This window comes from Vombatus ursinus, unplaced genomic scaffold (assembly GCF_900497805.2).
Source record: "Vombatus ursinus unplaced genomic scaffold, bare-nosed wombat genome assembly UNPS02014810.1, whole genome shotgun sequence".
Taxonomy (NCBI): Eukaryota; Metazoa; Chordata; class Mammalia; order Diprotodontia; family Vombatidae; genus Vombatus; species Vombatus ursinus.
In genome coordinates this window covers 14,311,300-14,336,656 of record NW_020954588.1, presented here as the reverse complement: position 1 = coordinate 14,336,656, position 25,357 = coordinate 14,311,300, and the positions used below count along the sequence as shown (strand labels likewise).

Genomic DNA, 25,357 nt, shown 5'->3' with positions numbered 1-25,357 from the left:
CTCTCTCTCTCTCTCTCTCTCTCTCTCTCTCTCTCTCTCTCTCTTTCCCTCTCTCTCTGTATTCATGTTTTTCTCTCTCTGTCTCTCCTCTCTCCCTCTCTCTCTGTATCCCTGTTTCTCTCTCTCTCTCTCTGTCTCTGTCTCTCTCTCTGTCTCTCTGTCTCTCTCTCTCTCTGTATCCCTGTTTCTCTCTCTCTGTCTCTTCGGGTGTCTGTCTCTCTCCCCCTCCTTTCTTTTCCTCTCTCTCTCTCTCTCTGTGTCTCTTTCTATCCATCTTTCTCCTCATTCTTTCACACTGTTTAATGAGTATATAAACTATCATGCCTCTTGGTATAAGGGAGTTCACTTCCGCCTCACTGTTTGATTCTTATTTGACAACATTAACTTTCTTCCTCACATCATTTGATGTCTTTCATTCACTTTCTTCTTAAAAACTCTTGCTTCAGTTCTGTTCTACCACCACCTACTAAGTACCTATTATGTGCTGGGTGTGATCCTAAGGCTAAGAATACAAAGACAAGCATAGACTAGTCTCTGCCCTCAGGTAGCTTTCTTTCCACTGAGGGAACATACTATGTATGAAGATAAGAAAATACAAAGTATGTATAAAGCAATACACATAATTTCTAGAAGAAGAAAGTACTAATAACTAGGAAGGAGGTGGCCCAAGAGTGGGGTGCTTTGAATGAAGTTGGGGATTCTGAAAGGCAAAGACAAGGAAAGTAGTAGAAGATGGACCCCACATACAGGGAAAGCTGGTAGAAAAAATATGAAAAAGATATGAAAGCTCAATATTCTTTTTCCAAATTAAGTATAGGACTACATGGGTAGAAATAATCACCTTTAATAATAATAATAATCACTCTTTAAGACAGTATCTTAATTCTCTGAGTAACGTTATTTTCATGGAAGTTTTAATTTGAGCTCTTTGCCCATCTTAAATGTTTAAATGAACTAAACATTAAGTTTGTGTGTGTCTATGTGTTTCAGTAAGACAGATATATATTTGGATAAAGTCTATGGTTGGTATCTTGGTTCCAAATACAAGAAAGTTATTTACATTCAGTTCACTGATAGCTCCTTCAAGACTCCAAAACCAAGAACGGAGGAAGATAAACATCTGGATATCCTAGGTACCGAATTGTGTGATTTGGCTGGTTGCTCTATATGACCTGGGTCAGATTTTTCTTTCTTTTCTTTGATACCAGAAGTGGTTCCACTTCAGAAGAGTCCCAAACTTATTTAGACAGATGAGAATGAGCATTGTCCAGAGGATTAAAGTCTTACTACACATGTTAACAAAATACAGCAACCCCATGGAATGGATCCTGAAGATAGTTTTAAAATTCAGTTCCAATGTGGTTAACTAGCTCAAGCTTCCGAGGACAAAATGCTGCCTGGAACTACATAGCTTTGTTTTTCATGTGATTCCAAGCCAGCCCATCATAGCCCTCTTCACATCAAGCTGCAAAGGCTTGATCTCAAAATACTAACATCATAGGAGTTGCAGAATCTACAACTTCAGCATCACCTCATAGTCCAATCCTTTAATTTTACATGTTAAGAAATTGGAACTGGGAGAGGGAGAAGGACTTGTTTATAAGCATTTTATCTCCCGATTGTTCATTAAAATATAACTCAACAGAGGCAGCTGGGTGGGTTCGGTGGATAGAGTACCTGTCCTGGAATCAGGAGGATCTAAGCATTCTTAGTGAGGAGTACCTAGGGTTTATCTCTGGTTATTTTGTAGGATTTTACTTGGTCTTACAGGTTACAATACTTGTTAATCATCATAATAGTTTGGACCAAGAATAACATGGAAGATAACCCAATATACTTCTAGACTTTACAATTCTTTGAGATTGTTACATCACTTTATGCCACAAAGACAAGAAGATGCTTAGGATGCATAGCAGGGTAGTCCTCTGGTGGAAAGGAACAGAGAAAATGTCGAGGAAATTTTATTTGATGGAAATTTGAAAGTACTAATTAATTAGTCAGTCAGCAAGTATCTCTTAAGAGTACTAGAGACACAAGTACAAAGAATGAAAAATTTCCCATTCTCAAAGAGTTTGCATTTGAATAAGGGTGACAAGTATAAGTGGAAATATATGCATCATAAATATAAAGTAAATAAGTACAACTATATGCAAATGGTTAAATTATATGGCACTTTATAAAAGAAGAAACTAGCAGTTGGGGAAATCGGAAAATGATAATAACAACAGCTAATATTTCTATAGCATTTTAATGTTGCAAAACACTTTATATATATTATCTCATTTGATCCTTGCAAGAACCTTGGGAGGTAGATGATATCATCATCATTCTCATTTTACAGGTGAGGAAACTGAGGTAGAGGTCAAGTGCATTGTCTAGGATCATGTATCTAGTCAGTGTCTGGAGGCAGGATTCCAACTTGGGTCTTCTTGACTCCAAGACCAGCATTCTGTGCATTGTGTCAAGAAGTCTAAGGTCTACTTAGAGACCCCACACAGAGAGCTCCTGATTCTAGAGTCTGAATCCTGTGCTAATATACAAAAAGGTCTTATTTAGTGCCCAGTCTTCTCTGAAACCATTTTGTCTCAGTATTCCTAGCCAGATGCACCAAATCTAGCTCAGTGTTACCCAGAACTATATTCTATAGGAAGCTTTAAACACGGAGTCCTGGTAAGCAAGAAGGAGAACATAAAATAAACATCTAATAATAATTGCCATGTATAGTGTATTAAAGTTTGCAATGCATTTAAGAGACATTACTTCATTAAAGTCTCATCACAACCTTCTTATGGAGGTATTACAAGTTGTACCCATTTTACAGATGAGGAAACTAAGACAGCTAGTAAGTTTCAGAGGTTAGTTTTGAAAAGTGTCTTTGTGTGTCTCTCACAAGCCCAGTACTATGCCATGTTGCTAAAACAAAAATATTTCCCCTACAACAATCTTAAGAAACAAATAGAGAAACTGTAACTCAGAGAGATTCATTGATTTCCCCATGGTCACACAGCCTGCAAGAATATTTATTTGAGAACCAGAGGCCCTGGGTGCTGGTACTTATTATCTGTGATGGAGGATAAGTTACGTCACCTCCACAGGCCAGTTTCCTCATCTGTAAAAGCAGCAGGTTAGACTAGGTGATGGCTAGCATTCCTTCTAGCTCTCAATCTATAATCCTAAATATCAGGGCCGAGACTCAGAGCTAGGGTCCTTGACTTCGAATCCTTCAATTTGTCCTGCTTAACCATCTTGTCTCTTCAGTGCTGTGATGGGAATTCTGTTCATCAGCAATTGCTGCGGGTTATCACATTTTTGATAGAACAGAAAGATCAAGAAAAAATATTCCTTTTTCCTCCTATCCCTTGGCTGCTTGCCAGGACATTTTTGTTTGGTTCATTAGGAAAGAAAAGAAAAAAGAGCTGGCTCAAATTTTAAACTCCCAAGAATGCTGTAATCTGATGAACCAAATGGTTCCTACAGAGGCCATTGTTCTAAAGATGGTGTTCTGGAATCTAGGTCACCAAAGTTTTGAAAGCAGCTGAAAGCCATGCTTTATAAACCAACAATGAACTTTTTATTTGCTGCATCAGTTTGGTAGGCTTACAGTTCCCACCCAAACTTCCTAAACTTTCTCACTCCAAATCTCCCCACTTTGCAAAAAACTTTTTTAATATTTTATGAGGGACCTGAAACCACTTACCCCCCCCCAAAAAAACTTCAAAGAGTAGGTGCCTTTGACAAGGCTATGCCAGGTTCAAGGTACTCTGTGGTTCTATACTGGCACAAAAGAAAACATTGTTCATGAGCCCCCACCAATGTGCTTGCTTTTACTTATCAGCCAGAGTACATAATTAGTTCATAGTAAAGATATTTAACAAAATTAAGAAATGTAGCAATAAGACATTTGCTCACAATCCTGGACTAGACTTTTTTGAGAACTCACTTTGTGAGGGGGAGGGGGAGGCTTGTGGTATCCAAAGGTGCTATAGTTAAATAAAAAGAATTGATGTAAATCACTGGGCTTATGTTTGGGAGGGCAGATGACTTAATATTTATATTTTAAGTGAAGTAACACTAATGTATCTTTCCGTTTACTCCTACTAGGCCCACTAATTCAGGTAAACGTCTGGGATACAGTTACAGTTGTCTTTAAAAACACAGCCAACAGGTCTTATTCTATACATGCTCACGGAGTGAAAACAGATTATTCCACTGTTATTCCAACAAAACCAGGTAATTACTTGGGGAGAGAAATCATCTAGGATAAGGAGTCTTTCTTGAATACTTAATGGAGCTGTGATTTCTTCTGTGTAAGGACTCCCTTCTAACAAAAAGAAATCATAAACTTGTTCTGATTTATTAAATGGTTTCTGAGAGTCTCTAAGGGTTTTTGGTTCCCCTGTTAATGGACCTCTCCAATTCAGCTAGTCTGGCTCGTTGACAGGCCCATTCTTGAATCTTTCCAGTCTGTGAGGATCTGCCAGAGTTTGTATTTACCTTACAATTCTTTGAGAACCCAGGGTCACCTCCACTGTGATGTGAAATAGAATCTTAGTTGAGGCAAGACTTGGGATGATTTATGATGAGTATTATACCCCACAAAATCTTATAACATGAAGATCAGATGAACATTAACAACAAGAGCTAGCATTTATATAATGTTTATTTCATCTTCATAACAACCCTGGGAATAAGATGCTATTATTATCCCATTTTACAGAAGAGAAAACTGAGGCAGACGGAGGTTAAGTGACTTACCCAGGGTCACACAGCTAGAAAGTATTTGAGGCAAGATTAGATTTCAAGTGTTCTTAACCATAGGTTAAGAAATTTAAAAAAAACCCACAAACTCATACTTCTGTTAATGTAAAACATTCTCAAGGAAGATACCTTGTCCAGAGAATTTGAGAGGAGTAAAGGTTAGAAATTATGTGTGGATGGTATTTTTTTTCAAATGCTTCGCAAATTTGCATCTACCTTTCATTAGGTTTGCAAAGAGATTTCTCTATCAATATAAGCCAGTGAGTGTTAGGTGAGGAAGAAGATAAAAACTAAGTATTTAACTACAAGGTAGTTTGGGAGGAAGAAGTGGAAGGTGGAAGGATTGGAAAGGATTCATGGAGAAGGTGGCGATTGAGCTGGGGTTTGAAGGAAAAGAAGAATTGTATAAGGTAGAGGTAAAGAGGGAAAACATCCCAGGCAATTAAATATATTGCAGGTACTCAATAAAGAGTTGTTGAATTGAAATGAATTAAGTAGAATATATTTGCCTCAACAGGGGAAATAAGAACATATAAGTGGAAAATCCCTGAAAGATCTGGACCTACCCAAAATGACTCTGTTTGCATACCCTGGGTTTACTACTCAACTGTGAATCCAGTTAAGGTAAGCTGTTCATCCCGTGACTGTTTTCATGATATTTTTCTAATATAGACAGACATGTGATACAAGAAAAATGTGGTGGGTCTTAAAAGAAATCTAGTCAAAGCCAGATGTACTAGCCCATGCCTGTAATCTCAGCTATTGAGCAGGCTGAGGCTGGTGGATTGCTTGAGTTTAGGAGTTCTGAGATGCAAGAGGGTCCCTCAGGCATGCACATTGTACCTGGTACTAGTATGGGGTAAGCTCTCTCAGAACTGGAAGCCTCTAGGAGGAGGACCAACCAGCCCAGTTGGTAATGGAGCAGGTCAAAGCTCCCATACTGATTGACAATAGGACCAGGTCCATGAATCGCCACTTAACATCCAGCCTGATTGGGACAAGGAGAGCTAGTCTCAAAAAAACAAAAAGAAAAGTCCAATTCTATGTAAACTTCTTGCAGAAACAAACCACTCTCATCTCCTCTTTTGAACAACACCAAAAAAGGCTTGTGCTTTTCAAAGATCATACTATGATTACCAAGAACCCATAAATTGTAAACAGCCTGGGATTGGGGACTGTTACATCTTTTTTATCCCACAGAGTAGACTCTTAATATATGCTTGTTGATTGACTGAGGAATGAATGAACTCAAAATCTCAGAATTAGAGTTGATTCCATTAAAAAAATTCCCAATGAGAAATGTTTAATTCTCTTTTCAGTTGTGCAATCTAAGATGTCTTCACATTGTATTACTCTGCTTCAGCTACAGAATTGCAAATGCTAAACACATAGGCATTGTTGCTCAGCTAGATCTAGTTAGATTTCCTTTGATGTCATTGGAAGGAAGGGAACGAACGTTTATTAAATGTCTACCACTGTGCTAAGTGCTTTACAAATATTATTTTCATTTGATCCTCACAACAACCCTGTGAGGAAGATGCTATTAGCATCCCCACTTTACAAAAAAAGGAAACTGAGGCAGGTGGAGGTTAAACAACTTACCCAAAGTCATACAGATAGTTCTAAGGGTTGCAGGGAGGGGATTGAATGGGATGAGGATGAAAGAGGGTTGAACTCAGGTCTTTGAGGACCCTTTGAGAACCCTTCATCCATTGTACCATCTAACTGCCTTCTAGATGTTGGGAAATTCTTACTATCACAGTTAGTTGCTATCATTGTCTATAACTCAGTGTCTTGATCTGATTTGTGTTTTCAGGATTTCTACAGTGGATTAATTGGACCTTTGATAGTATGTCGCCAAAACACCACCACCAACTCTGCTGCTAGCCATATTCTTAACCTAGTTCTTTCTTTTATTATTTTTAATGAGAATAAATCCTGGTACTTCGATGAAAACATCAAAAAGTATTCTCCACATCCAGAGGAAGTGGATAAAGAAGATCCAGAATTTATTTTAAGCAACCAAATGCATGGTAATACTGTGTCTCAGAGCTGATGTGGTCAACAATAGCCAACTCTCAGTTTGCTTTATAAAGGGAAACTGAGGATCCAGAACCATATAAAATCAGAAGATCTTTCTATAGAAATATAACTACAAATGCAGAATCGTTATTTCTTCCTTCATACAATCATCAAACTTAATAGGTGACCTGACTCCCTTCAGCAGGGAATATGCCAGGATCCCAAATGGAATAATCTAAATAGGAATGAGGAAACATTAGCTAGTTACAACTTTGAGCTTCTGTTTTAAAAGTTAAGATTATATATTTAAAATTGAACTAAACATATATTCAGTTTCTATTTCATGTTAGTTGGAATTGCATTCTAATGCTATTTTGAAATTGTTGAAAGATTTTATATTTGTATATATATGTGTGTGTGTGTATGTATAATATATGTAGGTGGAAAATTAAATATGCATATAGATGCACACATGGAGAAATTCAGTCATGTATACAAAATACTTTATCTCAAAAATATAGACCAATAGGTTTCCAATTTATATAACAGAAACTGAGTGTTACATGATAATGAATGCTGACATTACAGGTCAACAATATAAATGGAAATTGAAAATTATCCTTGATTACTTATTGAGTATGTCAATACATGTATACACAGAAATGTTTAAATGCACACAGACCGGGATTTTTAGTCAGTATAGAGGATTCCCAATGAAGGAAGCTCCCTTTACTGATACAATTTGGCAGCTCTTCTAGAATTTATCATCTTAGAGTGTTGCTTGGAGGCACTGAGAGGCCCATGGTCACATTGCCAGTGTAGATCAGAGACAAGCCTTGTACCAAGGGCCTTCCTGACCCCAAGGTCAGTACTATATCTCCCAGATCACCTTGCATCTTAGAGAGACAGACAGACAGACAGACAAGTAAACAGGTAGGTAGGTAGATAGGTAGGTAAAAAGGAAGATAAGTAGGTAGATAGAGACAGAAAGATAGATAGGCAGAGATAGAAAGATAGATAGATAGAAAGGTAGGTAGAGAGAGAGAGAAATAGAGAGGTAGGTAGGTAAATAGATGAAAATAGACAGACAGAGATAGACAGGTAGGTAGAGATAGAAAATAGGCAGATAGAAAAATAGATAAATAGAAAGGTAGGTAGGTAGAGAGAGAGAGAGAGAGGTAGGTAGGTAGATGATAGATGAAAATAGAGATAGGTAGGTAGAGATAGAAAATAGAAAGATAGGCAGATAGATAGATAGAAATAGACAGATGGATAGATATAGAAAAATAGGTAGGTAGGTAGATAAAGATAGAAAATAAACAGAGAGAAATAGATAAATAGTAGATAAGCAGAAAGATAGAGAGAAATAGAGAAGTAGGTAGGTAGATAGAGAAAGGAGGGGAGGGGAGGGAGAGACACAGGTAGGTAGATACAGATAGAAAATAGACAGACAAAGATAGAAAGATAGACAGTAGATAGGCAGTCAGGCAGATAGATAGAAATAGATATAGAAAAATAGGTAGGTAGATAGAAAAATAGACAGAGATAGATAAGTAATAGATAAGCAGGAAGATAGAGAGAAATAGAGAGGTAGGGAGAGAGAGAGAAAGAGAGAGATGGACAAGTAGGTAGATAGATAGAGATAGAAAATAGACAGAGATAGAAAGATAGACAGTAGATAGGCAGACAGATAGGTAGATAGATAGATAGAAATAGATAGATATAGAAAAATAGATGGAGAAAAATAGGTAGATAGAAAAATACAATCTCCTCTGCTTAGTATTTAAAATCCTTCATAATCTGGCTTTATAGCCTCTTTCCCCTGACCGATTTCACATAACTCTTACTCATAGACTTTATGATAGCACCAAACTGTCCTCCTTGCTTTTCCCCTCATATAACATCCCCTCTCCCACCGCTGTACCTTTGCACTAACTCAGTTCCATGCTGGGAATGCTCTCTACCCTCACTGTTGTGTCTTAGAATCCCTTACTCCCCCTAGGAACAGCGAGGTGGCTAAGTGGATAGAGCACCGGCCCTGGAGTCAGGAGGACCCGAGTTCAAATGTGGCCTCAGAACCAAACACTTGACACTTACTAGATATGTGGCCTTGGACAAGTCGAAAGAATCCCTCACTCCCCTCAGAGCTTAGCTACAGTGCCACCTTTGGCAGGAGGCTGTCCTCGATCCCTGTGGTTGTTAATTTACTAATTATCGGCTTGCGCCAACTAGTTATTGGTGTTCTCCTTTCCACTCTGAAATTGCCTTCTATCTAAAGGTACATAGGTAGATAGTTATGAAAGGAACATGCACATATAGATGTATGTGTCTAGACATGCATGTGTATCTATACAAATATACGTGTTTTCTATATGCATATACATGTATGTTATATGTCATATGTGTATGTGTGTATACATTTGTATATATACATACACACACTCCCTAACCTTATCCAGATTGTGATCTGTATTATTGGAGATAATTCCCGCTCCGGGAGTCACTTAGCTGCTGAAATCTTACATATCCTTATCTCAGCATCCTTCCTAATGAACAGAGAATATAAGCGAAGGTTCTTTCTTTTTTATAAAAAATCAAAGTTCAACAGACAATGCTAAAGCAGCTTTTGTTTTGCTTTCCTTGCTAATGAAAAATCTAGTAGTAGGAGCTTTTTTTAAATGAACGAATGGCTCGATTGTTTTAGAGGACTAGTTATCCTGCTTTAGAATCTTTACTGCTTCTGGGTCATTGACTATATTTAGAAAATGTCCTATCATTTCAAATCCTTTTTTTAAAAAGATATCTGATGATGCTTTTTGTCTTTCAGCAATTAATGGAAGACTTTATGGAAACAACCAAGGTCTGGTTATGCATGTTGGAGATACAGTGAACTGGTATTTGATTGGCTTGGGGAGTAGTGTAGATGTCCACACTGCTCACTTCCATGGCCACAGCTTCAAATATAAGGTACACACCTGGTCTGCTACAGATTAATTTTTTTCTGGTGCTTTGCGAATTCGTTGATGGACTTGTGGGCAATTGTGAAATGACACATAAGATCACAACTCTAAAGCCAGAAGGGACCTCAAAAGACATCTAGTCCGGTTTCTCTCATTTTATTTATTTATTTATTCATTTATTCAGTCATTTAATCTTTTAAATGAATTTATTTATTTATTAGACACTGAGTTCTCCTATCTATCCCAGGCTGGAAGAGCAGTGACCGTTCACAGGCCCCTGAACCATGATCATCATGGAAACTTTGTTCCATTTCTGTTACTGGACTGATTCACTCTTCCTTGGGCAGCCTGGTGTCCTCTGGTTCCAGGGCATTCACCATATTAAGGCTAGTCTTGCTGCACACAGAGTTCCAAAGCTTAAGCAATCCACTAATTTTCTCAGTCTCCCCAGTATCAGGGATTACAGGCATATGCCATCATGCCCAGACCCATTCATTTTATAGATGAGGAAACTAGGGTTCAAGGAGCTTAATTGATTTGCCTACAGTCATCTGGGTAGTAAGTTTCAATTGTAGGATTTGAACCAGGTCCTCTTTAATCAGTTAATCAACAATTAAATATTTATCGAATACCTACTATTTGCTAAGCACTATGCTAGCTGTTATATAAAATAAAGTAAGTCAAAAGCAAATTATAGAGAAGACCACTGGAGCAATGAAAAGACATGAGATATCATGAGATGCTAACAATCTAGTTGAAGAGACAAGATTCATTATGCACAAGACAATTACGAGATAATAGTAGATGGGACAAAATTAAGTTCTGAATTGTGTAGTAGACAGCACGTATATGATAGGAGTTCAGAGCAAAGAGAGATTAATGAGGGTTGGAGTAGTTCTCTGAGAAGAAGGGAGGTGAGCTGGGCTTTGAAAAATGGATAGAATTTGAATGAGGGTAAGAAGACAGAAAGAGGGACAAGGAAACTCCAATTCAATGGAAAATGAGCAAAGAGATGGAAAAGGGAACCCGAAGATATGCCACATTCCAAGGAAGGTGAAATGAATGGTCTGATGGAATTAGCATTTGTGTTGAGGAGTAGGAGGGGTCACAAGGTGTGTTCAGATTAATCAGGACCTTGAAAATTAAGCACAGTATATACCCAAAGAGATAGAGTCATGCTAATGTCAACCTTTGTTTTCCCATAAAATGAAAGGAATGAACTTTTCAAGATTTTATTTCCTCTCAAAATCTGACACCCTTTTAAAAGTGTACCTTCCAAAGTGCCTATAAAAATTCAAGTACCCAGGGCCATACGGACCTTAATTAAACCTGTATTTGAGTGACTCTGATTGATAATTACAAGTTGGCAGGTTATAAATTATGCAACTACCTGAATTACCTCAAGTAAATAGACTGATATTATTTCATCTTTCTCATTCAGGGCGCTGGATTTTTTCGCTCAGATGTTTACGACCTTGTTCCTGGAACATTCAAAACTCTTCAAATGTATCCAAAAGATGCCGGGACTTGGTTATTCCACTGTCATCTTGGTGAACACCTTGGTGCTGGAATGGAAAGCACCTACACTGTTTTACCGAGAGAAGGTAAAGGTGATTAAGGGGCTTGATGAATGTTCTTGTGACCACGGCGGCTTAATGTATCTATAGAAGGTAAGAAGGAGCATCATTTGTTGAGAGATCCTCCCAAGTGACTGTCTTGTAAAGATAGATACTGCTTTCTTTTTCTTTGATGAAATCTAAAGTAGTCCTTCTTTACCTAACATCAGGAACTCTAGTGTTAGCCATTGTTCAAACGGATACAGAACTGGAAGAGATATATTAAAGGGCATCGTCCAACACCCTCATTTTACAAATGTGGAAAAGCGTAAGTGAATTGCCCAAGGTAACAGAGGTAAATAAACAGAAGCAGATTTGAACCCAGGTGTTCTAACTGAATCTAGTAACTGAACCTACCTCCTGCTAGTTATTTTTTAAAGTGCATAATACATCACTAAGAAACCATAACCATAAACCCATGACTAATATTTATGGTTTTGACTTTTGGAACAAATCTATTTCTTTTGCAGTCCCTGTTTACATAAGAGGGTTCAAGTGGGTACTATATTTATTTCTAGATTGGTCTTATTTGAAGTCAGGCAGGTAGTATGGAAACTGTGTATGCATCACCTATTCATGGGGAATCAGGTTTGGCACAACACCCAGCTTTGCAAAGTAATTTTCTGGATGGAAGACAATTCAGGAACTGGAAGTGGGCAACTCACTTTGGGATGGATGATGGAGGTCTTCTCAAGAGATGATAGGAGTAAGATAGCTAAAAGAAAGGAGCTATGTATGGTGCCAAGACTCTACCCAGATTTCATTTCCCAGCCCATATAATATTAATATTCATTATGAGGAGGAGGAGGATCCATCATTTTAGATTTATGAAATGCTTCCTCACAAGCCTGCAAAGTGGGTAGAGTACAAGTATTTCTATTACTGTTTGGAAGAAGAGGAAACTGAAGTCCACAGAATTTAATTGAATGCCTGGGGTCATACAAGTAGTGAATGCCAGAGCTAAGACGGAATGCCAGGGCTCCACATTCCAAGTCCAGGATTCATATCCACTGGAAGTTTGCCTGTCCTCAATGGACAATGCCACCATTGAGATGGAGTGGAATGTCTTCACCTAGCCCATTACAGAGAATGGGAAACAGAGGAAGGAACAATGATGCAGAGGTCCTGGACTCCAATCACTCCTTTGATGCTTACTCCGTGTGGTGTCACTTAAATTCTCGTCAAAGAAAAGCTATTAGTAATGTCCTCTTCATTTTGGGGATAGCTTCTAAGGAAAAAATTATTTAATTTAACAATAAACTAGTATCCAAGCCATTTCTGTCAGAGTCCAGAGAGATAGACAGAGAGAAACAGAGAGACAGATTCAAGGAGAGGAGGAAGAGGGAGGGTGGGAGGGGGAGAGGGGGGGAGAGAGGGAGAGAGAGAGAGAGAGAGAGAGAGAGAGAGAGAGAGAGAGAGAGAGAATGTGCAAACTAGCATAGTTGCTCCATTCACTCCAACATGACTCTCTAGCCCAAGAAAATCATGGTAATATAAGAATCTTGAAGAAGAATATGTATATATATATATATGTGTGTGTGTGTGTGTGTGTGTGTGTGTGTGTGTGTATACACACACACACACAGTTTGGGGTTAACATTCCAAAATGATTGAGTAACATTCACCATCCCATTTGTCAAGGAATCAATGTGACTCCTCCCAGAGAGAAATATGGAATATGAGGGTGAATCTCTTCTGTCAGTCAATAAACATTTATTATGCACTTACTGTGTTCCAGGCACAGTGTTTGGTGTTGGGGATGTAAAAGGAGATACAAGACAGTTCCTGCTCTCAAGGAACTCACAATCTATTGGGGGAAACAAGTAAACAAATATGTACAAACAAACTATATACAGGATAAGTAGGAAATAATCAATAGAAGCAAGGCACTAGAATTAAGAGGGGTTGAGAAGTGATGTTGCAAAGCTAAAATTGATAGGTCTTGGCAACAGATTAGTTTTAATTTTTTTGAGGGGGGGCAGGTAAGATAGGTATCATACGATGACATCTGAATAATAGAAGAGGGTGTTTCCCCTTGAATGGAATAAAGGACAGGTGGGTAAGTCTAGGACACTGTTAATACATGGATCAATAACCTAATCAGTCTAGAGTTGGGGAAGATAATACTCTTTTATATTATTTAATATTGTTATTTTTCCCCCAACTACATACAAAAGAAACTTTTAACATTCATTTTTAAAATTTTTGAGTTCCAAATTCTCTCTCTCTCTCTTCTGGCCCCCCTCATTGAAAAGGCAGGCATTTTAATACAGGTTATACATGTGTAGTCATGTAAAACATATCTCCATCTTAGTTATGTTATGAAAGAAAACACAGACCAAAGAAAACAACCAAGACAAATAAAGTTTTAAAATATGCTTCAAACTGCATTCAGACTCCATCAGTTCTTTTTCTGGAGATGGATAGTTTTTTTCATCATAAGTCCTTCAGAGTTGTCTTGGATCATTGTATTGCTGAGAAGAGCTAAGTCATTCACATTTCATAATCTCATAACATTGTGTTACTGTGAACAATGTTTTCCTGGTTCTGCTCATTTCATTTTGCATCAGTTCATGTAAGTCTTTCCAGGTTTTTCTGAGAGCATCTTGCTGATCATTTCTTACAGTACAATAGTATTCCATCACAATCATATACCACAGTTTATTGAGCCATTCCTGATGGACATCCCTTCCATTTTCAATTCTTTGCCACCACAAAAAGAGTTGCTATAAACATTTTTGTATATATAGGCTCTTTTCCTTTTTTAAAAAAATATTTTTGGGATACAGACCTAGCAGTGGTATTGCTTGGGCATAGTTCCAAATTGCTCTCCAGAATGGTAGAATCAGTATACAACTTTACCAACAGTGCATTTGTGTCTCAATTTTCCCACATCCCCTCCAACATTTGTCATTTTACTTTTCTGTCATATTAACCAATCTGATAGGTGTGGGGTGGTACCTCAGAGTTGTTTTAATTTGCATTTTTCTAATCAATAGTGATTTAGAGCATTTTCATATGACTCTAAATACCTTTGATTACTTTGTCTGAAAACTGCTTGTTCATATCCTTTGACCATTTATCAGTTGGGGAATGGCTCTTATTTTTATAAAATTGATGCAGTTTTTTTATATATTTGAGAAATGAGGCCTTTATCAAAGAAACTTGTCATAAAATTTTATTCACAGTTGATTACTAACTGTTTTTCCCTACATCCTGTTTTCTCCATTTATCCTACTCTCTCTCTTTTCACCCTATTCATTCTTTAAAGCGTTTTGTTTTTGACTATCACCTCCCCCAATGTGCTTTCCCTTCTATCAGCACCACTCCCCATTTTTCTTATCCCTTTCCTCTCCTACTTTTCTGTGGGGTAAGATAAATTTCTATACCCAACTGAATGTTTATGTCGCTGCCTTTTTGAGCCAATTCCAGTGAGAGCAAAATTCACATGCTCCCCCCTTTTCCACCTTTTCCTTCATTGTAAAAGGGCTCTTGCACCTCATTTATGTGAAATAATTTACCTCCTTCTACATCTCCTTTTCTCTCATGATTTCTCTTTTCTGTTTACCTTTTTATGCTTCTTTTGAGTCTTGTATTTGAAATTCAATTTTTCAATTCAGTTCTGGTCTTTTCATCAGGAATGCTCAGAAGTCCTCTATTTCAGCAAATATCCATTTTTCCACATGAAGGATTATATTCAGTTTTGCTGGGTGGGTAATTCTTGGCTGTGATTCTAGCCTTTTTGTCCTCTGAATATCATACTCCAAGCTCTTTGATCTTTTAATGTAGAAACTGTTAAATCTTGTGTTATCCTGACTGTGGCTCCACGCTACTTAAATTGTTTCATTCTGGCTGCTTGCAATATTTACTCCTTCACCTCAGAGGTCTGAAATTTGGCTATAATATTCCTGGGAGTTTTCATTTTGGTATCTCTTTCAGGAGGTGATTAGTGGGTTCTTTCAATTTCTATTTTACCCTCCGGTTCTAGAATATCAGCATAGTTTTCCTTGATAGTTTATTGAAAGATGATGTCTAGGCTTCCTTTTTGATTATGGCTTTCAGGTTGTCCAATAATTCTTAAATTATCTCTGCTGGATCTATTTTACATGCCAGTTGTTTTTCCAATGAGATATTTCACGTTTTCTTCTATTTTTTTCTTCTTTTGATTATTTATTATTGCTTCTTGATGTCTCATGGAATCATTAGATTCCATTTGTCCAATTCTAATTTTTAAGGAATTATTTCTTTCAGTGAGTTTTTGTACCTCTTTTTTTCCATTTGTCTAATTCTACTTTTCAAGGAGTTCTTTTCTTCAGTGAATTTTTGTACACCTTTTTCCATGTGGCCAGTTCTGCTTTTTAAGGCTTTCTTCTCTTCATTGTTTTGTTTTGTTTTGTTTTGTTTTTGCCTCTTTTACCATTTGGCCAGTTCTATTTTTTAAGGTGTTATTTTCTTTAGTATTTTTTTGTGCTTCCTTTACCAAGCTATCAACTCTTTTTTTCATGATTTTCTTGCATCACTGTCATTTCTTTTCTCAATTTTTCCTCTACCTCTATTTGAGTTCTAAAATCCCTTTCAAGCCCTTCAAGGAATTCTTTTGGGGCCTGAAACCAATTCAAATTTTTCTTTGAGGCTTTGAATGTAGCAGTTTTGACTTTGTTGTCTTCCTCTGAGTTTGCATTTTGATCTTCCCTGTCACCATAGTAACTTTCTATGGTCATTACCTTTTGTTGTTGTTATTGTTTGCTCATTTTTCTAGCTGATTTCTTGACTTTTAACTATATATTAAACTTGGATTCTGCTCCTGCTCCTAGAATTGGGGCACTGTCCCAAACTTCAGGGTTTTTGTGAAGCGAGTTCTGGGAATCTGTAAGCTTTCAATTCTTCCACCTCTAAGGTGAAGTGTATTTACTACTCTCCTGGCATGTGCTCTGGTCTGTGAGTGACCACAAGTACCCTTTTCTGCCCTGGAACAGTGACCAGGGTCCCTGCTTCTCTAAGACCACAAGCTCTGTTGTGCTAGTATTCCTCCTTGCCCAGGGATTTTGACCCAGAGCTGTAACCCAAATCTGAGTATGGGCAAAGCAACAGAGTCCTGCTTCAGTGCTAGCAAAGAGACACCTGTAATCTCCTTCTCATCAGTTGTCTAACTCTCTTGCCGTCTGTGGGCTGAGAGCTTGAAAAGTAGGTGCTGGCACTGTTGATTCAGTTATTCCCAAGGCCTGCTGCTAGTTTGCTGGGGCCCACTCAGAGATGACGCAGCCTGTGTTCCACTATCACTCCAGTGTGATAGACCTTTCCTACCGACATTCTAAATTATTGTGTGCTAGAAAATTTTTTCACCCCATCCTTTTATGGGTTCTTCCCCTCTAGAATTTTTTTTAAGGAATTATTTAAAGTTGTTTGGAGGGGAACTTGGAAGAGCTCAGGCAAGTCCTGCCCTTTCTCTGCCATCTTGGATCCACCCTTGGAAGATAATACTCTTAACAAGACCAGAGTTATTCTTTTTCAAAAGGTTGATTTCTACCCTTATTCCATTTCTTTATAAAAAGGTCTTTTTGTTCCTGACCTATCCTATCTTTAAACATATTTATCCTATCTTTTGGACAAAGAAATATTATTTCTTAATATTCTAGAGAAACCAAAAAGAAGAAACTAAAAAGTTTCCAAATATTCTTCCATATTCCTTGGGCCTCGATTTCCTTATCAGTAAAAATGAAAGAGTTGGATTCAATGTCCCTTCCAACTATAGATCTAGAATCTTTTGTATACAGCCTAAAATAATCCGAGATAGATATATAGAACTGCATGAAAGTCAGCCACTGTGTAAGAGATCAAGGGTCTGCTTCAAAATTGGTAAAAACGGGGGTCAAATTCTATGTTTGACATTTGCTGGCTATTTGACCCTTGGCAAATCACTTAACCTCCTTGCCCAGACAACTCTCTGACTACCAATCATGGAGGATTTGTTCATTTGCATAGATGAAAGAATTTTCCACTCTGGACATCCCCTAAAATGATGAAATCACAGGTTTCAATAACAACAACACATTCCAATATGCCTGCTGTGCTTACCTCCTCTTTTGCTGGTGACAGAGAGGTATTCACATAAACAAACTTTCAATGGTGCATGCCTTGTTTGTTTTGATTGGACATATTAACCATAGGAGCATCTACTTGGAAAATTGCACAAAGATAACATAAACAAGAACAAAGAAAACCTTTATTGATCTAGAATTCAAAAACAGACTTTTTTAAAGCCTCTGATGTATTTCTTCTTTTTTACAGGTCAATGAGACCAGTTTTCCTCTTTGTGACTTGTAAGGTCTCTTTTAGCTCTAAATCTGTGTCTACGATCCAAAGAGATTTACATTGCAAGGAAATTCAGAATGGAAAACTATCTCTCTCCCCTCTTTTATGAACTCTCTTCTTAGTTAACATTTACAAAGTGCTTTGCAGACCTTCACAGCATTATTTAATCATCAGTAGTTATTATTCTTATGGGGTTTAGGTGTAGTAGTAGAGAGAGTAATACCACAGTATGTGAAGGGTTAAGCTTGGAGTCAGGAAGACCTAAACCCAATTCTCACCTCTGACATTTAACCAATGGGGCAAATGATTTAAACTCTCAGTACTTCCTTTGGTCAGCTCAATGCTAGTAGTACCTCATAGTAGAAGGAAGCACAGCTCCATCTCATACTCATGTTATTAGAATGTGTCTCTCTTCAGCCCTGGGGGAAAATGACTTTCACCCTGACAGCAGCTTCTGAGTATCCCTAAGCCCTGTGTGAATGAGAAAGGAGAATGGCCAGGGATGTTGCATAGACTCCTGTGTGACCCTGAGAGGATGTGTCAGGGCCTCCATTTCCTTAAGTGGCTTCAACTCCAGGTCTTCACTATCCACCAGGAACCTCCCTTGACAACTCACAAAGAGCTTCCTTCAATAGCTGGGCTAAGAAATTAAACTCTAATATTCAGTGATCTAGAGAATGGAATTCAATTCAATTCAACAAATGCCTGCCATTTGCCAGGTTCTGTTCTAGTCACCGCAGATAGAAAGTCAAATAAGAAGTCCCTACCATCAAGGAACTTAAATTCTACTTGATAAAGTGATTAACAATGATGAATATTTCTCCTAATTTATGAATGCTCTATTTATGAGCATTCTCTACCTAGAATCATGTGGGCCACATCTAGTCATACTTTATTAAGAGTTAGGGGTGGCAGCTTCAGACACATGATACTCACTAGCTGTGTGACCCTAAGCAAGTCACTTAACCCCCATTGCCTCACCATATGCACATATAACAACAAAGAACCCACCTTCTTCTGTTCTTTCTTCCTGAGGTGCCATGACCTCATATCTTACTGAATGTGATGAGCTGCTCTTAGGTCACTGAGATCCCTTTTGTCTGCTTAGGCAGAAACATTCTCTCATAGAAGACAATTTCACTCACAATATAAATAAAATACAGTCTCACTAGAAATTTGATATCAGTGATAGTATAAGTACTAATGGAACCCCTTACGATGTTGTATCTGGATGACCTCTCAGATTTTGTCATCCTGTAATCAAAGGTAAAGCCTTATAAAAAATGTGTGTCATGGATTAAATGATAGATTATGGTTAAGCAGGCCTATATGGCTTGCCCTAAAAGGTTTCCATGAGAAAATTCTTCCCAGTTCCAAACAAACAACTTTCAGAACACAGCCTGCACATTAGAGAATGTCCATAGATGCCCAGATACCACATTATAGGAGGAAGTGGATCATCTGTTGATTACTACCAAACACCAAAGTATTTATCAGTTTAAGGGACAAGATTTAATTGTTACTTTTGGGGAGAGATAATCAGAGTTAAGTGACTTACCCAAAGTCACACAACTAGGAAGTATCTGAGGCCAGATTTGAACTCAGGTCCTCCTGACTTTAGGGCCAGTGCCCTATCCACTGTGCCACCAAGCTGCCCCCAAAGTACCATTTTAAACAGAAAAACTGCTGCAGAAATTACATAGAAGTCAGACATGCCGTACAACTATTCCATAATTCCAGATTCTAGTGTGTAAACTAGGTTGCTGGGTACTTTTTAATATGGAGTTTTTCTTCGAATCTCTCTGTCCTACAGCACAAAAGACTTCATGAAGAGATTTTGATGAGCCTACATCAATGTTACTAGCATAGAAGAAAACTGAAAACTCAAGCCTGCAAAGGAATGTTGGAGGAGTTAAATTAAATTGTGAATGTAATCATCAGTAATGGAATGTTTTTAAAAATAACAAAAAAATTAAAACATTCTTGTTAATCTTTGAATATCAGCTGCTAGAGATTTCAGTGGGATTGCATTATGGGAGTGTGACACCATTAGTGATTGTTGTTCTTATTTCAGTCATGTCTGACTCTTTGTGACCCCATTTGGTGTTTTCTTAGCAAAGATACTAGAGTGGTCCAGCTCATTTTAAAAATGAGGAAATTCAGGCAAATAGAATTAAATGACTTGCCCAAGGTCATACAGCTAGTATGTGTCTACAGCCACATTTGAACTTGAGTCTTCCTGATTCTAGACCCTGTGGTCTATCTACTGTCCCACTTTGCTACCCCTGCAATTAAAAAGAGTGAATAACAACAATGATAGGAAAGACTTACACAGATGGCAATCACAGCAATCGTACTTATCTGGAGATAATACAAATTCTAGTATAGTGAGAAAAAAATATGGATATTATCTATCTCTTCAGAACAGTCTTGATGATATTGGATAGAGTCTTGACCCCTTTCTCCATCTCATTTCCTAATACTCTTAAAGTTGTCCATTTCATTCCAACACTCTTTGAAGGGCACAAATATTTGAATACTTCCCATTCAATCAGCATTTAATAAACACTTCATTGTAAGCAGAGCACTCTACCAGGCCACTGGGGAGGGGAAATGTTTCAATAGATTTAGAACCCCATCTATCAGGATACTCCCTGCAGTGGTAGCACTCCCAACTCATCCAAGCCTTTTTGTCCTCTCTGTCTTGTCAAAGGCTTCCATTGAATATTCCGTAGAGGTCTGGCCAGTCTCACTCCAGCCCTTTTCCTGAGTTTTTACTTTAACATTCTCTGAGTACCAGGAGAGCACCCAAAGATGGGACAAGATCCATTGGGTAAAAGGGGCAATATAGGGAAAGAACATGAACTCTACTGTCAGGGATCTTGGGTTTGTATCCTACTTCTGACCCTCACTAATGTTGGGACCTTGTGTAAGTAGTTATCAATGTTCTGGTCTACAAAATGTTGCGATTAGAGTACAGGGCCTCAAAAGTCCCTTCTTACTCTAGATCTCTGGTCTAGTGGTGCCTACCCACATGAAGCTTATAATCTTATAAGGATACCTGAAACATAATACAAAACAACACCCACAAAGACAAATCCCAGAGGACAGTCAGGGTCCTACAAAGACAATACATCACATGCATCTGCTCCTAGCCCACTAGGAAGTTGGTTGGATTCCATAAAGGCCAAGACGAAAAGAGTAATGAAGAGAGGACCAAGTGGGTTCCAAGAGGAGCCCATCCACCATCTGCAGGTGGCCTGTTAGAGTTAGATGCCTAAATAGAGAGGATCCAGAGAAGGATTCAAATAAAGAAGAAATTTCATATTAACACCCTCTGGAGGGTCAGGGAGGTCAGGGAGGCCAGATGAGACACTTCTCCAGAGACATAGGGACCTCTTCCCCCAGAAAGGGGAGGATTGAATCTAGAGGCTATTTCAGAATTAGAAAGAGACACATTTTGAACTACTACAATGTGATTATGGCATAGGTAGATAGATAGATAGAGAGATAGATAGATAGATATGCATGTATTTATAGATATACACAAATGTATATATATATATATATATATATATATATCTTTCATGCAGCTGCCAAAATGATATTCCTAAACCTCAAATCTGACCATTTCACTCCCTTGCTGAAAAAAATTTCTACAGTATATAAATTCTTCTATAGCATAGAGAAATATGTAAACACTTCTAAAGTATATAAATACATATATAAGTTTCTAAAGACTTGTATAAAATACAAATTTTTCTCTCTGTCACTTAAAATCTTTTATAATCTGGCTTCAACCTATCTTTTCTGGACTCCTGCCCTATTAGCCCTCTTCATGTGTTCTACATTTCAGCAAAAAGATTCCACTTACAATATTTTATGTTCCACTCCTGTGCCTTTGCACAAACCCTCTCCCATGCCTGGAAAATTTTCTTTTCTCACTTTCACCTGTTGGAATCCCCAGCCTCCTTCAAAACTCATTTTAAGGGTGTGCCTCTTTCTATAAAAGGTCCTTTCTGATCTTCCAATTGTTAGTCCTTCCTCCCCACCCCCCAAAAAAAAAATCATGTATAATTTGTACTTACTTCTCCAGGTAAATGTTATTGCTATCAAATAGAATATAAGCTTCTTGAAGGCAGGAACTGTTTTATTTTTTTCACAGTGCAAGCATGTAATGGATACATAATGAATATTTGTTGAATGAATGAAAAAATGGCATGAATAATTGCAATCTTCACATAATTTTAAAGAAGTCATTTTAGCCAGTAGGTTCAATCTTCCACCACATCAAATCCTTTACAAATGAGTAGTGAAATGGGCTAAATTGCTTTTGATCTCTCCTTGCTTGCCTGTGGAATTGTTACATTCCAGGGGATAAAAATTCAGTGGAATGCTGGAGGGACGCATAAAAAAAATAACTAATTTAGATCTTCAAGAGACCTGAGGCTAATCTTCTCACTCTTCATAAATGAGGCAATTTAGATACAAAGAAGTGCAATGGCTTACCCAGGGTCACACAGGTAGTAAGTAGTCACAGAGAGGAAAAACACAGGAACAATTTAATTCACAAACTAGGTCACCACCAATCATTGAATAATCAAGAACTGACTTGAATAGAACCAAGAAAAAAGGAGGAAAAGTAGTCCTGTCAATCCTGCACCAAGTCATCTAGATTCCCCCCAAAAGGCTATTAGTCAATAAGCTTTCACCTTACCTCTGAATTGCCAAAGTTCTGTACATGACAGGACACTCAAACAAAATTCCAGAGTTACACAATTCTTTACACAATTTCCTATAAAAAGAAAACAATTTGGAGAAACTGGCTATTGGCAGGCTCCAGAGTTGGCTGTTTTACATAGAAATTCTATGATTACTACAAATTCAAGGCCACCTTTTTCAATTTATTATTGAAGAATTCTACCTGTACCAAGTTGGCTTTGAGCCCGCCATAGGAATTCATTGAAGGGATGAACTAAAGCTATTCTGTCTGGCTAATGAGAATTTTTAATAAGTCCAATACCCTCAGCTGTTTCAAATGGGAACAAAAGAACTAATAAATAAAAGACACATAAAGTGAAATGTGCATCTTTCCAATGAAGTGTTCTTTAGATTTCCTGATCTCAGACTCAGTGCCTTGTATACATCAGACTTCACTCCCATCCCACATGCCTGTCTTTATTATTCATAAATGCCACCAATAAAATGCTGCCTCTTATTTAACATTCTGGCCAACATGCAAGTGTTGTCTTTCAGCACATAAAAGAGTGCACATTGTGTTATTTAAGCTATAACTTCATTCATATTCATTCGTTCATTCATTCTTTCAAAAAGATCAGCAAGAACTGATTGGTATACTACAGGACAAGTGGACAGTCCCATATAACAGTAGAGGGTGTGGTCACGAATGCCTGCTCTACTACCCTGACCTCTGTCCTGTTTCTTCCATGCAGCCATTTCTAGGGTGAACTACAAAGCAGCTGCTATACCTACTCACCCTGCCCTACTTATACTCTTGATTGAAACTTTCTTAAAGAACATGTCTCCTCGTGGCCATTTTTTTTTCAATCTGGACCTGTGCTTTCATCAATGTGGAAATTCCTTCCATGGAGGCAGCTTCGTCCATTCACCATTCATCCAGCATTTATTAAGGTTTTGCTGTTTGCCAGGTACTGTGCTAGATAATGGGGATTCAAAGACAAAGAAAAAGTTTGCCCGTACCCTCAAGAAGCCTGTAGCCTATTGGTGACCACCAACTGATCTGTAACTTACATTCTTAGAGAATTTCTTCAGACACTGAGAGATTGAATGACTTTATGTAGGGCCATATATCAAAACTTGAACCCAGGATCAAAGTTGGCCTAAACTCTGTGTTTGGGAATATAACTGAAAGTACTAAACTGGTTGTAAAAGTGAAGTGGAGAATTTGTGGCCCTAAAAATTATTTCATCCAGTTATTGAGATAATGCACTGGCCACCTCTGATTTAGCCCAGAAACTCATCGGGCAGGCTATTGGAGTGATCCAAACCAGAAGGGAGCCCTCAGGAAGCCCTCTAAGGATTGAGTTGGCACCAGAAAGGACTTTAGAAGTCATGACCCTCATTTTACAGAAGAGGAAACTGAGGCCTATAAAGATAAATATGACTTCTATCATAGTGTCAAAGATGTAGAGCTAAAAGGAACCTTAAAGGTCATCTAGTCCAAAACTCTTATTTTTACAAACAAGGAAACTGAGGCCCAGAGAGGTCAAGAGATTTGCCCAAAGATGCACAGGTAGCAAATAAAAGAATCAGGATTCAAATCTTGTTGCTTCGATTACAAATCTGGTACTCCTTCCACTGTATCAAAGTTGGGGAAAAGGGAAAAGAAGAAGCATTTATATGGCACCCACTGTATGCCAGGCACTGTGCTAAGCACTTTACAAGTTCTATCTAGTTTGATTTTTTTTAATTAATTTATTTATTTTTAGTTTTCAACATTCACTTCCATAAGATTTTGAGTTCTAAATTTTCTCCCCCATCACTTCCTCCACCCTTCCCAAAGTTGGCATGCAATCTGATATAGACCCTACCTATACATTCCTATTAAACATATTTTCACACGAGTCATGTTGTAAAGAAAAATTAGAACCAATGGGAGGTACCACAAGAAAGAAGAAACAAAACAAAACCAGAGAGAGAGAGAGAGAGAGAGAAAGCAAATAATGTTCTTCAAGCTGCATTCAGACTCCACAATTCTTTTTCTGGATGCAGACAGCATTTTTCATCCTGTGTCTTTTGGAAATGTCTTAGATCCTTGCATTGCTGAGAAAAGCTAAGTCTATCAGAGTTAGTTATTACACAATGTGGCTGTTACTGTGTACAATGTTCTTCTAGTTCTGCTCACTTCACTCAGCATCAGTTCATATAAGTCTTTCCAGGTTTTTCTGAAGTCTGCCTGCTTATCATTTCTTATAGCACAATAGTATTCCATTACATTCATATACCATTCCCTAGTTTATGGGCATCCCCTCCATTTCCAGTTCTTGGCCACCACAAAAGAGCTGCTATCAGTATTTGTGTACATGTGGGTATTTCATTTGATCATCGCAACAACCCTGGGAGGTAGGTACTATGATCATCCCCATTTTACAGTTGAGGAAACTGAGGCAAACAAAGGTTAAGTGATTTGCCCAGGGTCTTGCAGCTGGTAAGTGTTTGAGGAAGAATTTAAATTCAGATCTTCCTGACTCCAGGCCCAGCACTCTAAGCACTGTGCCTCCTAGCTTGCCTAAGGGACTTCAGAGCTGGAGCTTGGGTTTTCATATGTCCTGACACATTTTACAGGCATATTTAAGTCCCTGAACATAGTGGGTGCTTAACCACTTATAGTCGTGTTTAACTTCCCTTCCTCAAAATTGACTTCAAGGAGTTCTTAACCTGGAGTCCATGAACTCTTTTTTTTCTATTTCAATAATTATTTGTCAACAAAATTCTCTTCCTTTGTAATTTCATGAATTTTATTCTATGTGTTTAAAATGTGTTTAAAAACATCATTCTGAGAAAAGGTCCATATATTTCATCAGACTGCCAAAAGGTGTTAAAACAAGGTAAGGACCCCAGTTCTAGTCCCTCATCTTTTGAGTTCTGCACTTCAAAGTCTGGTTGGGAATTAGCTTGAGAGAGGAAAAATGGAGTGGTTGAAATGAC

The 25,357-nt window shown here is 37.9% G+C and overlaps 1 protein-coding gene across 3 annotated transcripts in view; it reads left to right on the top strand.

The window, feature by feature from the left end:
• The window catches only part of LOC114053116 (ceruloplasmin-like), a 48,894-nt gene extending 29,291 nt beyond the window's left edge, over positions 1-19,603 (top strand). Inside the window, exons 13-19 of one of the 3 annotated variants that reach the window (XR_003570344.1) lie at positions 991-1,133; positions 4,102-4,230; positions 5,276-5,382; positions 6,575-6,791; positions 9,608-9,747; positions 11,182-11,410; positions 19,482-19,603. Coding sequence is in view for 2 of the 3 variants with exons in the window: in XM_027876018.1 (XP_027731819.1) it covers positions 991-1,133; positions 4,102-4,230; positions 5,276-5,382; positions 6,575-6,791; positions 9,608-9,747; positions 11,182-11,350; positions 19,482-19,498 (922 nt within the window). In the remaining variant the exon portion in view is untranslated. The remainder of the gene's footprint in view (positions 1-990; positions 1,134-4,101; positions 4,231-5,275; positions 5,383-6,574; positions 6,792-9,607; positions 9,748-11,181; positions 11,411-19,481) is intronic. The other 2 variants (XM_027876019.1, XM_027876018.1) reach the window with 2 other exon arrangements.
• The last annotated feature ends 5,754 nt before the right edge of the window (positions 19,604-25,357 follow it).